Source organism: Oryza sativa, chromosome 8, assembly GCF_034140825.1.
Source record: "Oryza sativa Japonica Group chromosome 8, ASM3414082v1".
Lineage (NCBI taxonomy): Eukaryota > Viridiplantae > Streptophyta > Magnoliopsida > Poales > Poaceae > Oryza > Oryza sativa.
In genome coordinates this window covers 16,719,426-16,731,591 of record NC_089042.1, presented here as the reverse complement: position 1 = coordinate 16,731,591, position 12,166 = coordinate 16,719,426, and the positions used below count along the sequence as shown (strand labels likewise).

The following is a 12,166-nucleotide window of genomic DNA, read 5'->3' as shown; positions in this document are numbered from 1 at the left end:
TCCAACCAACTGATCCACAGTTAGACCGGTGTCTGAAATGAATTCCGTTATGCCAAAATCTTCGCCGGTCACCAACGGCTCGACCTCTTGGTTTGGTTGTTCTCCAAGCTGAGGGACTGGTTTGGACTTCTTGTGATAGGCTCTCTGAAGTGTTCGGTCATAGTCCGATATCTGTAACGCCTCCTTGTTTGTTGTGGACATTCCCTTGAAGAAGTTCTTCACGCTCGGGTCAATAGGTATCTTCTTTTCAGGACTCCAAGGCTTGAGTTGCCTCTTCACCTCTCCTGCCACATAAGCATCAAGCTCCTCTTGACTGCAATCGTACGGTGGCTCCTTGTCTTTGGTGGCGTCAACTTTCGCCTTCTTTGTTGCCCTTGTGCGGGCAAGCAGTGGAGCTTGGCGAGACCTTGTCTTGGGAGGTGCAGGCGAACACGGTGGAGGCGGAGGAGCTAGAGGAGCCGGAGGAGATGGTGCAGCAGGAGGTGGCGGAGGAGCCGGAGGAGATGGTGCACGAGACGCCGCTTGTCGCCCAGGAAGGATGATGTACTGCTTGCGCCATAGTATGATGGCGTGGCTTGTGTCTCGTAGATGCGTCTCACCGTCTCCTCCTGGGTAGTCCAACTCGAGGTCCTCGTACGCGGCTTCCACCAACTCAACTTCGACACTCGAGTATCCTGCTAGAATCGGCCTGTAGTGGTAAGTCCCGGAAGGGTCCGTTGGGATGGCCATTCCTGACGCCACCTTCACGTGATGAGAGGTTATCTATTAGTAATCAACCTAAGCAGCAACTTGCGGAATGTACAAGTCAAAAATCATCAAACTATGAGCATACCTTGATTGATAAGTTCTTGAAGGGAATATGCAGCTCACATGGTGTCCGCTGCGTGATCTCATCAACGGGGCAGGTGGTTTCGTCCTGGGTTTGCATGGCGTCCATGCTCTGTGATCCGACCTGCCCCGTTGAGACGCAGCTGCTACGATTGCCTGATGGGCTGACCATTGCAGGATGAATGTACGGCTGGGGATCCTGGGACCGATGTGCGGCCATACGTTCATCCACCTTCCTTGCCACCTCCTCTTGCATGCTGAGCTCGTAGCTCGATACCCTGTACTCAAGATCTGCAATCTTCGCCTCGGTATCTCTCTTGCTCCTCATCCGACTCCTGTACGTGTGGATGTCCTCCTTAAATCCAATCTTCCAGGGAATCACACATTTCCCTCGTGTTCGTCCTGGATGCTCGGGAGTCTGTAGGGCGAGTAACAGCTCATCCTTCTCTCTGTCTGGTCGGAATGTGCCCTGACAAGAGGCTACCACTGCGTCCGTTAGTCGACTGGCGGCCTCGTGTATCTGATCGCTAAAGACAAGGGAGCCATCAACTAGATTAAGCGTTCCACCGTGAGCATAGTACCAGAACTTCGATCGATCCGGCCATTTAGTGGTGGCCGGTTCGATACCCCTCTCAATCAAACTTGCCTCCATCTCCTCCCACTTCGGCATTGCGACGCTATATCCGCCTGACCCCAAGTGGTGATGGTACTTCTTCTTGGCGGCATTTTCTTTGTTTCTGGCCATCATCGCTTGCCCTTGTCGCCCTGTCTTGTAAGCAACAAACTCATCCCAATGATCCCTTAGCTTTGGGAATACGTCGAAGTTCGGTGTTAGTCCCTTCAGGATGTATTTCTTGTAGAGATCTCCCTTGAAGCTCTGGAACTGTTCCGCCATTTTCTTCAGAGTCCACTGTTTCACTATGTTCTCCGTACCCGCGGGTAGCGTGAACGTCTCAAGCATTGTGGTCCACAGCATCTCTTTCTCTGAGTCCGGGACAAAGCTGTCATTATCCCTGCGTGCCCTTGTTCTGTGCCAGTACACCGTGCTGACAGGCACGTTGTCCCTCACAACCCAACCGCTGTGGCGTACAAAATTCTTGGCTGCTTCTGCCGAGGCACTAGGTCGGCCGTCTTCGTCCACCTCAGTTATGATGTGCCGACCCTCTATCTTCTTCGCGGCACCTCGTTGTCCGAGTGCCCTCTTCTGTCCAGCGGAGGGATGACTTCCACTAGCCTCCTCCTCATCGTTCCCCTCCTCGCTCCCCTCCGCATCCCTCTCCACGTTCCCCTCCTCGTTCAAGTACTGGTTTGGATCCTCGTTCCCCTCTTCTTCGTTCCAGTACTGGCTGCTTCTCTCTGCGATTGTATCGTATAGTATCTGTTCCTCATCGCGATCAGCCATCTGTGCATACAAAAAATACTTGTTAGGTATATAGGATGTATTTGCTAACCGTAATATTAAAACTCTACTAATCTTATATTAAATCTCTAATAATCTTATATTAAATCGCTACTAATTTCATATTAAAATTGTAATAATCATATATATATGCTAAGTATAACAATCTTATATTAAATCACTGCTAATCTTATATTAAATCTCTACTAATCTCATATTAAATCGCTACTAATATTATATTAAAATTGTAATAATCATATATATATGCTAAGTCTAAGAATCTTATATTAAATCTCTAACAATCTTATATTAAATCTCTAATAATCTTATATTAAAATTGTAATAATCATATATGCTAAGTCTAACAATCTTATATTAAATCGCTACTAATCTCATATTAAAATTGTAATAATCATATATATATGCTAAGTATAACAATCTTATATTAAATCGCTACTAATCTTATATTAAATCTCTACTAATCTCATATTAAATCGCTACTAATATTATATTAAAATTGTAATAATCATATATATATGCTACTTCTAAGAATCTTATATTAAATCTCTAACAATCTTATATTAAATCTCTAATAATCTTATATTAAAATTGTAATAATCATATATGCTAAGTCTAACAATCTTATATTAAATCGCTACTAATCTCATATTAAAATTGTAATAATCATATATATATGCTAAGTATAACAATCTTATATTAAATCGCTACTAATCTTATATTAAATCTCTACTAATCTCATATTAAATCGCTACTAATCTTATATTAAAATTGTAATAGTCACATATATATAATAAGTCTAACAATAATATATTAAATCTCTAACAATCATATATGCTAAGTGTTACAAACTTATATTAAATCGATAACAATCTTATATTAAAATTGTAATAATCATATATGCTAAGTCTAACAATCTTATATTAAATATCTAACAATCACTTCTTTACATCATTTGCCTGCGCGAATTCCTTCGATGGCTAGCTACCACTTCGGCTTGAGGGACGACGACGATGTCTTCTCTGCAACATTATCAGGAAAATGTATTAGTCTAAACGGGCCAAGTTACATATATAATCATATATGTATTACCAGTAAATCGTATTAGTATAAACGCGTTCGTTCTCACACTTTTAGTACAAGTGCATACACGTTCGTAAGCGTTTCGTGCACGTTCGTTCGCGTTCCGTAATCGTTTCGTTCACGTTCGTTCGCGTTCATTAACGTTTCGTGCATGTTCGTTCGCGTTCATTAACGTTTCGTTACGTTCGTTCGCGTTTCGTTACGCTCGTTCGCGTTCGTTAACGTTTCGTTCACGTTCGTTCGCGTTCGTTAACGTTTCGTGCACGTTCGTTCGCGTTCGTTAACGTTTCGTTACGTTCGTTCGCGTTCGGTCACGTTTCAATCACGTTCGTTAACGGTCGGCAATGTTGGGCGCGCGCGGCAGTAGCGTGGCGGCGCGGCGGTGGCGTCGGGGCGCCGTGGGCCGGCCCGGCGGCGTGCGGGCGTGGCGGCGGCGTCGGGGCCCGGCGGCGTGGGGGCGCGGCAGCGGCGCGCGGCGGCCGCGGCGTGGCGAGCTCGAGGCGGTGGTGGCGGAGTGGCAGTGGCGACGGCGTGGCATCGCGGCGGCGTGGCGAGCTCGAGGCGGGGGCGGCGGAGTGGCAGTGGCGGTGGCGCCGTCGGCGGCGGCGGCCGCGTCGAAGTCGGTCGTTGGCCGTGGAGAGAGAGATATATCGAGATCGAGATCGAGAGAGAGAGAGGCAGCGGTGGCTCTCACCCAAGAGATGCGGCGGCGGAGTCTGCGGCGGAGGCGGCGAGGACCGCCAAGCGACGGCGAGAGACGACGGCGGTGTCAGCGCGGGGTTGCCCTAGGCACGGTGGCAGCGAAGGAGAAGCCGAGATCGAAAAACGTCTAAGTGTTGGTGGAGAAGACGAGGGCGCACCGGGAATATATACCCCCGGATCTTTAGTCCCAGTTGGTGAGACCAATCGTTGATGGTTACGAACAGCAGCGCTCGTAGGTTAAACTCCTTCTGTTTGTCCTCATCCCACACGGGGACACCTTCCTTCTTCCACAACAGTTTAAGATCTTCGACCAGTGGTCTTAGGTACACATCGATGTCGTTACCAGGTTGCTTGGGGCCTTGAATTATAATCGGCATCATTATGTACTTCCTCTTCATGCATAGCCACGGGGGGAGGTTGTAGATACACATCATAACGGACCAAGTGCTATGGCCGCTGCTCATCTCTCCAAAAGGATTCATGCCATCCGTACTTAAACCAAACCGTATGTTTCGTGCGTCCTTTCCAAAGTCTTTAAATTTTCTGTCGATGTTTCGCCAGTGCGAACCATCGGCGGGGTGTCTCAGCATCCCGTCCTATTGACGCTCTTCAGCGTGCCATCGCATCATTCTAGCATTCCCCTTGTTCCTGAACAAACGCCTTAGCCGTGGTATTATAGGGAAATACAACATCACCTTAACAGGAATTCTTTTCTTCGTTAGCTGCCCGTCAACTTCTCCTGGATCATCTCGTCTAATCTTGTATCGTAGTGCTTTGCAAATGGGGCATGCTTCTAGGTTCTCGTACTCCTCACCGCGATACAGGATACAATCATTCGGACATGCGTGAATCTTCTGAACTTCCAGTCCTAGAGGGCAGACTATCTTCTTAGCCTCGTACGTTGTCTCGGGCAATTTGTTTACCTCCGGAAGAATGTTCTTGACGAGTTTCAATAAATCGCCAAATGCCTTGTCACTAACACCATTTTTTGCCTTCCATTGCAAGAACTCCAGAGTGGTATCCAACTTTTTGTGCCCCTGCTCGCAACCTGGGTACAACGACGTTCTGTGGTCCTCTAACATCTTGTCCAATTTATGGGCCCCCTTTTCACTTTCACAATCCTCCTTGGCGTCCTGCAACATCTAACCAAGATCATCCGCAACGTTGTTACCATCAGCATCCCTTTCCTCCTCACCCGTTTTATTTCCTTCAAATCCAGCGTACTGAGCAAAGTCCGGAATATTGTCGTCTTCCACTTCATCTTCTTCCATTTCAACACCTTGCTCTCCGTGGGATGTCCAACAATTATAGCTTGGCATGAACCCCGACTCAAACAAGTGGAAATGAATAGTCCTGGATGCAGAATACTCCTTCCGATTCTTACACTTATTGCATGGACAACAAATAAAACCCTTTTGCCTGTTAGCTTCAGCCACTCTCAAAAAATAATGCACACCATCAATAAACTCTTTGGACCGACGGTCAGCATACATCCATTGCCGATCCATCTACATGATATGAAAAAAAATCGTACACACATAATTATTCGTACAATAATGACAGTCATACAATAATTATAAAATAATTACAAACTCTTTCAACAGTCACACAATAATGACATATCATTATTCATACAAAAATTATGAAATATTACACTGAATAATTATATATTTACTATTTATAAAGTTTTAAACTAATATTAATGTGTTGTACTTATTTTAATTTTTCATTTTACTTTGTTTTCTATTATTCAAGATTAACTTTCACTATATTTTCCTTCTCAGCTATTTTATAAAACCTTCTTTAGCAAATAAACTAAATTTCTATATATTCTTTCTTCTCCACACAAATTTTCTCTCTCATCAACTAACAACAAAATTTTGGAGACAAAAAAGTGTGCAAAACATAGCTCCAAATGTAATATGAAAAAAAAACATTGGAGGATAAAGTTGCTAACCTTTTAGGCACCTCCGATTTGTATATAATCACCAAAATAAATTCACTAGAAATTTTGGCATGACCTCCCCTCTTTTTTGAAGAAATTTTGAAGCTTGCTCGGGCTGGAGGAGGAAGAAGACATATATATAGGGGTGGGACTTTAGTCCCGGTTGGTGTTATGAACCGGGGCTAAAGATCGCCGGGATCTTTAGTCCCGGTTAGTAACACCAACCGGGACTAAAGTTACAATCTTTAGTCCCCGTTGGTGTTACCAACCGGGACTAAAGATACCGGGGGGGGGCCTGACAGGTCCTGACAGCATTTGAACCGGGACTAAAGATGATCAAATATCAAATATGCCCGTTACCCTTTTTGTTGCAACTGGGACTATTGTGGAATTAGCCCGACCGACGAAAGATGGTTTCTCCACCAGTGCTAGTATATACGAGCTACCAGTATTGCATTAATTAATAGGGAAGACGTATGTGACCCTCTATTTTTTTTTCATAATAACTAACTTGACCAGTAGATATTGCTACAAAATGCACTCATCAAGGTTAAGAAAAGATAAGAGCCAAACAACCTAAGATTAGAGAAAAAAAAACAGCTCCCTCAATATGAACATATTTATTATTTGAGTAAAAGCATAACAACACTAGCTATCTAAACCGATAGCAATTAGGATTAATTTGTTCGGACTCCAGATAGCAATGATCAATTAGCATGATCCCAGGGTACAAGGTTTGTGTTGTTCTGCCAGCTGAAGTGATCATCAGCAGCCATGCCCGAATTCCAGCTGTACAAAGCAGAATCTGGAACAGTTGATGCAGGTTCTAGAGTGCTGATGTTATTGGTCACCATTTCAGCAGTTGAGGTTGTTGCAGTTCCCAAGCTGTCAACATACATGGCATTCTGAGATGCAGAGCTGATCATGCTTTCCTGGCTCATCTCACTTGGCTCCCATCCTGAATTCTCCATCAATCCCTCTGCTTGATTGATATAGCCTGCAAATAATAAGGTCCAAGGAATCAATGCATGCTTTTTTGAAATTAAAAATAAAGCTGACAAAGTCAGGGAGCTACAGCAATTTCATTACTTGGCATGCCTGAAGAAATCATGGGCTTTTCATCATGAAATGGAATTAAGCTTTTATCAACAAGTGCCATCTCATTCTGCACTTCCTCCATCTGATCCCACTGTTGGTATGCTTGGCTGACCAATTGCTTGATTTGGACCTGCAATTGAGATCAAAGCAAATTTAAGGTAATCTTAAGAAATTAGTAAGACAATCAAATTTCATTGACCATACAGGGATTAATTAATTTGGTGGAATGAAGGAAGTTACCATTTGGTGTGGAAGCAGTTCATGCAAAGAGCACATCCGACCGCCGAATCTCACTGCTAAGATCTCTCCTACGGGGTTGAATTTAATCTCACAACCTTCAGATTTGAAAACATAGCATTTCCCTCCCATGTCACATGATTTTGCTTGCTTCAATGTCGCGCTCCACTGCCGATCTGACATGCCAACAAGCTGAACAGTGTGTGCACAACAGAACAAATTAAAGCAGAAATAATTTGTATTATACAAATTATGAACTATAATCCCCCAAAGTGTTTGAACAAAATTGAAACAGGAGAACCTACACTTTTAAGCTTGTTGGGATTCATGGTGTTAAGCTTCAAGAAGTCCTGGACGTTCTTGATCCCCTCGGCCTCCAATCTCTTGTCGATTGGCCCATCTTTGCCTATGTTCCTCAGCCTCCAGACGTTGTCCGTCAGCAAAGGAGGGAAATGCTTCTTGTACACTGCAGGTAAAAGGAACTCTGTGATTAATAATTTGTTCCTTCTATTGTTGTACTTAATATGATCTGTTCATCGAACTTACATTCGCCTCGATGATCTTTGACTGTGAAGCTCTCACTCACTGCCTCTTGGATCCTCAATCCGCAACTGTCTGTCAGCATGACAACGCGCACACCGATTCTGAACTTCCTGCTCCTGATCCAGCTTGAATTGTCAGTGAATGATACATCATCAATCACTGCAACTCCATGGTTGCTCATGGTCACACTGACTGTACCCACTAGCAATGGCCTCCTCCCTTCCCGAGCCTTGACGATCGCGGTGCTGAATTGATCATCAGTCCACCTAGCGCCGTCTTCATCGTATCGGAAATCGCCATCTAGGACAAGTACTTCCAGTTTTATTGCTGAATATCCTAGGTGAGTGTTTGATGGTGTTACAATGAGGTTGGTCCTTGTGTCAACAAGCTGGATTTCTATTGGATTGTTGTCGATGTCGACGAGCTTGTTGTTGGTGAAGATTGGTAGCTTGAGCTGCTTGGTGAAGACAAGCTTCAATGGAGGTGAGACCCCTACATCTTGGATTTGTAATGGAAGAGATCTGATAGAGATGGTTTTATTGTCAGATTATGTGTTGAATATGTTTAACAAGTACTATTTCCATGCGTATTGCTCAAAACTTGTTTTTGTACATCCAAATTTGCAGAATAAAAACGTTTGCCATTTGTTTCAGTAATCTTACAAGGTTTCATTATACTAACCTCTGGCCTTGTGCTATATATATGCATCTTGTTTTAATTCAAAACCTCGCAATTAATTTTCAGAGATAGAGAGAGATTGAGAAATTTTATTTCACCATACCTATGTGGTAAGTCATGACCATACTGGGGAAATATGTTCCGAATTTCCTCACGCACCTAAGAAGGTAAAAAAGAAAAATCATCCAAAAGAAAAAGGGTTAAATGAATGTTCATATATGTGCACTAAAAACTGAAAAGCATAATGAAATTCACACATACAAGAGAAGGAAATGGTATACAACTACAAGAAGAACAAATAGTCATTCATATGTGTGGATGCATAACAGGTAATGTAAGTTTTATTGATTCTAGACAAATTTATTAAAATTCGCTTTCTCTACAATCCACAGAAAGTGAATAACTTAATTTGAATCCAACGTCTCACACATGAAAAATAATCATTAATTATTTCTCCATTGAAAATGACTAATAAATCGAGGCCTAATACATGGGAAAGGGAATTGCTAAAAAATTATCGCGAATTCAAATGTGACTATAGTATACTTGTACTGTATAGCATAGTTGTAGTGTATAGATGAATTAATATTAACTTACCACCCTACGAATGACCGGTTCCAGGTTAAGAACAATTTGTTGAATTGTTTCCGCTGCCACTGCCCTTCTCACCACCCTGCAGAAAGAGCACACAACTATCACACACCCAGTTCGCTTCAAGTAATTATTGAATTTGTTCGAAGTTCCAGTTGAACTAAATTAAAATAAGCATGCATAATATGCAAATATAATAGATACAATACTGTTCATATCTCTACATATCCAGAGTGATCAAGAGATCGAGATTATGATTTATATATCTCAATGGACAGGAGAAGAAGCATGGAACTGAATCTTGCCAATAAACCGTAATCAAATTTGACGAGGCTTGCAAAGTGATCGATCGATCAACATGAAAATTTGACGAGGAAAAAATTGAAGAGAAATGAGTTGAACTAACGATCTGAAGGAGAGCACAGGGCGGAGACGCCTGGCGCCATGGCGTCGCTGCTGATGTTCCTCGGCCGAACCGCTGCTCCCATCCTGATCATCGTCGTCGACCTCCTCCTCTACCCGTGGCCTTCGCACCGACATCGATCGATCTTCAGAACCAAGAAGTAAAATCGATCATCTGCTTGCAGGGCGTACGTGCAAGAACAATATTTTCAGAAATAGTTACACGAGCAGTAATATGTAACTAATGACTGAAAATAAGCTCGATTGCTAATTAACTAGACGAATATTTATACACACAATAATTAAGATGAGATAAAAATGAACGCAACTGAAAGTACCTGTCTGCCGAACTGAACAATTAATCAAACTATATGGCTAGCTAGCTAATTAAGCTTAGCCATAATTGCACACTAACTATATAATATGCTCGAGAGAAACGGTTTGTTGGTAGCAGTATATATAGGCCATGGAGATAGAGGGCCCTGGTCATTTCCTAGGAATTGTAACAGAGGAAGTGAAGAAGTTGCTGCAAGTTTTCTCCTGCAGTCGACAGAAAGACTGTGGATGGATGAGAGACAGGAGAATGTTCCGGGGAGGCCGCAGGAAGGTAGCTGGAAGCTATGCCTCGCCGTCGCATATGCATCCCAATTTCTCGCGTACTACTAGTAGTAGTAGCCTGCATGTGCGGCTCGCGAGAGGAAGTAGCTGCAGCTTTTGCAGCAGTTATATTTACCATTTACGTTATATATACTCCTTGGTTCTACTCCATTTTTATAACACCAAATTAGTTTCATTAAAAACTATAATTGAATATATTTTCATAATATATTTATTTTAAGTTGAAAAGGTTGCTATTTTTTTCTACAAGATTAGTCAAACTTGGAACAGGTTAATTTTGAAAAAAAATCAAAACGACTTTTAACTTGAACTGGAGAGAGCAGAATATAAGCTTTTTTACTTATGAATCTGAATATGTCTATATTCTTTGTAAAAATTACTACTCCCTCCATCTCTAAATGTTTCACGCCGTTGACTTTTTTTAAACATGTTTGACTGTTCGTCTTATTCAAAAAGTTTAAGTAATTATTAATTCTTTTTTCTATCATTTGATTCATTATTAAATATATTTTTATGTATACATATGGTTTTACATATTTCACAAAAGTTTTTGAATAAGACGAATGGTCAAACATATTTAACAAAGTTAACGGTGTTAAACATTTAGGGAATGAGGGAGTATATATTTTGGGATAGAGGTAGCATATCCATTCCATTATAAGTTTTTTTATTTATTTAGCAAACACTAAGATTAAAAAAATCATTTCAGTCATCTAAATGGTTAATTTTTTTATAAAAAAGAGTAAATTTAAGCATACCTAGGTTTTATGGTCAAAATTGCAAAAAAGAAATCATAGGTATTATTACATGAGCCACTTAACCCCAAATATTATGGTTTGAAAGTTTTACAAAATGCCACCTTAAGCATTTTGAGCACAAAATTAATATATAAAATTTTTAATGGTGAAGTTCTTTACTAAGGTTGATAGTTTAATTCTTTCCTATTTTCAAAATTTTGTTTAAAATATGCTGACATTTATCAAGATTTTAATTAAGGTGGGGTTTTATACAACATTGAGACATTATGTGTCATACATCATATAAGCATTGGTTTTCTACAACTTTAACCATAAAAACACGAGATTTTCCGAAATTTTTTAGTTAAAAGAAAATAGAATTGCTTAAATTCCTCCTTGCCAGCACCTGATTGGCGCAAATTGTATGTATTTTGATGCATGCATTGTAAGAACCTGTGGCATATAAATGTCTATATCGTGGTATGAATTCCCAATTTTATATGTCTACAACGACAAAACTTTACTTTGGGTATGTATTTTGTAGACAACGAAACTTTCTTCGGCTGAGTTCTTATCCCAATTTTTCCAACTCACATCTCTCGTTTTCAGCACGCACGCTTTTCAAGCTGCTAAATGATGTGTTTTTTTGCAAAAATTTCTATACGAAAGTTATTTTAAAAAACCATATTAATCATTTTTAAAAAATAAGTTAGTTAATACATAATTAATCGTGCAATAACGTGTGCTCTGTTTTGCATGCCGGGGTGCCGAACACAGCCTTTGAAACTTTTTATTACCAAATTAAATACTCCATATAGCAATGACGACTGGGAGCGGGATGCATGGTATAAGCACTAATCAGTCAAGAAAGGTGCTGGCAGAAACGCGTTACTAGCTAGTACGTGTGAGTCCGGCCAGGAGCATGGATGCAGCTTCTTGGGCATGACGGAGCAAATACGTATACGTGTAGCATGGATGCGACCGAGCGTGAAGACTCGGTCGGTCGGTCCGCCGTGTTCATGTTACATGCGGCGACGGTTTCATGACTAGACCACGACCACCACAGACGACGGCATGGTCGTAGGTTAACTTCCAGGGCCCTTCTGTCAAACTAACCACTCTGGGACGAGATATACGTAGTGCAAAACCTAGGCAACATACTAGTATAGTAGTAGTGGTGTAGTAGGAGTACTACTGTACGCACTTCCACGAACATTCTGGCCTTTCTCGGTCACATTTGGATTTTGGAGATAGGGCCTTTTTAATCCCTGGCAAGTTTTTTCCTCC

General features: G+C 41.7%; 1 protein-coding gene across 2 annotated transcripts; it reads right to left on the bottom strand.

Annotated features, from left to right (window-relative positions):
* Positions 1-6,576: 6,576 nt before the first annotated feature.
* LOC107276160 (protein SAR DEFICIENT 1) lies at positions 6,577-9,953 on the bottom strand. Of its 2 annotated transcripts, none has more exons than XM_015793436.3 (9): positions 9,863-9,953; positions 9,529-9,699; positions 9,129-9,204; positions 8,635-8,690; positions 7,857-8,374; positions 7,616-7,776; positions 7,314-7,502; positions 7,065-7,203; positions 6,577-6,972 (listed from the first exon to the last, which is right to left on the bottom strand). In XM_015793436.3, the coding sequence occupies exons 2-9, from the start codon at positions 9,660-9,662 to the stop codon at positions 6,683-6,685; spliced, it is 1,563 nt and encodes a 520-aa protein (XP_015648922.1). In that variant the 5' UTR covers positions 9,663-9,699; positions 9,863-9,953; the 3' UTR covers positions 6,577-6,682. The 2 variants fall into 2 exon arrangements, with proteins under 2 accessions (XP_015648922.1, XP_015648923.1); XM_015793437.3 differs by having other exon boundaries at positions 9,529-9,670.
* Positions 9,954-12,166: the final 2,213 nt, after the last annotated feature.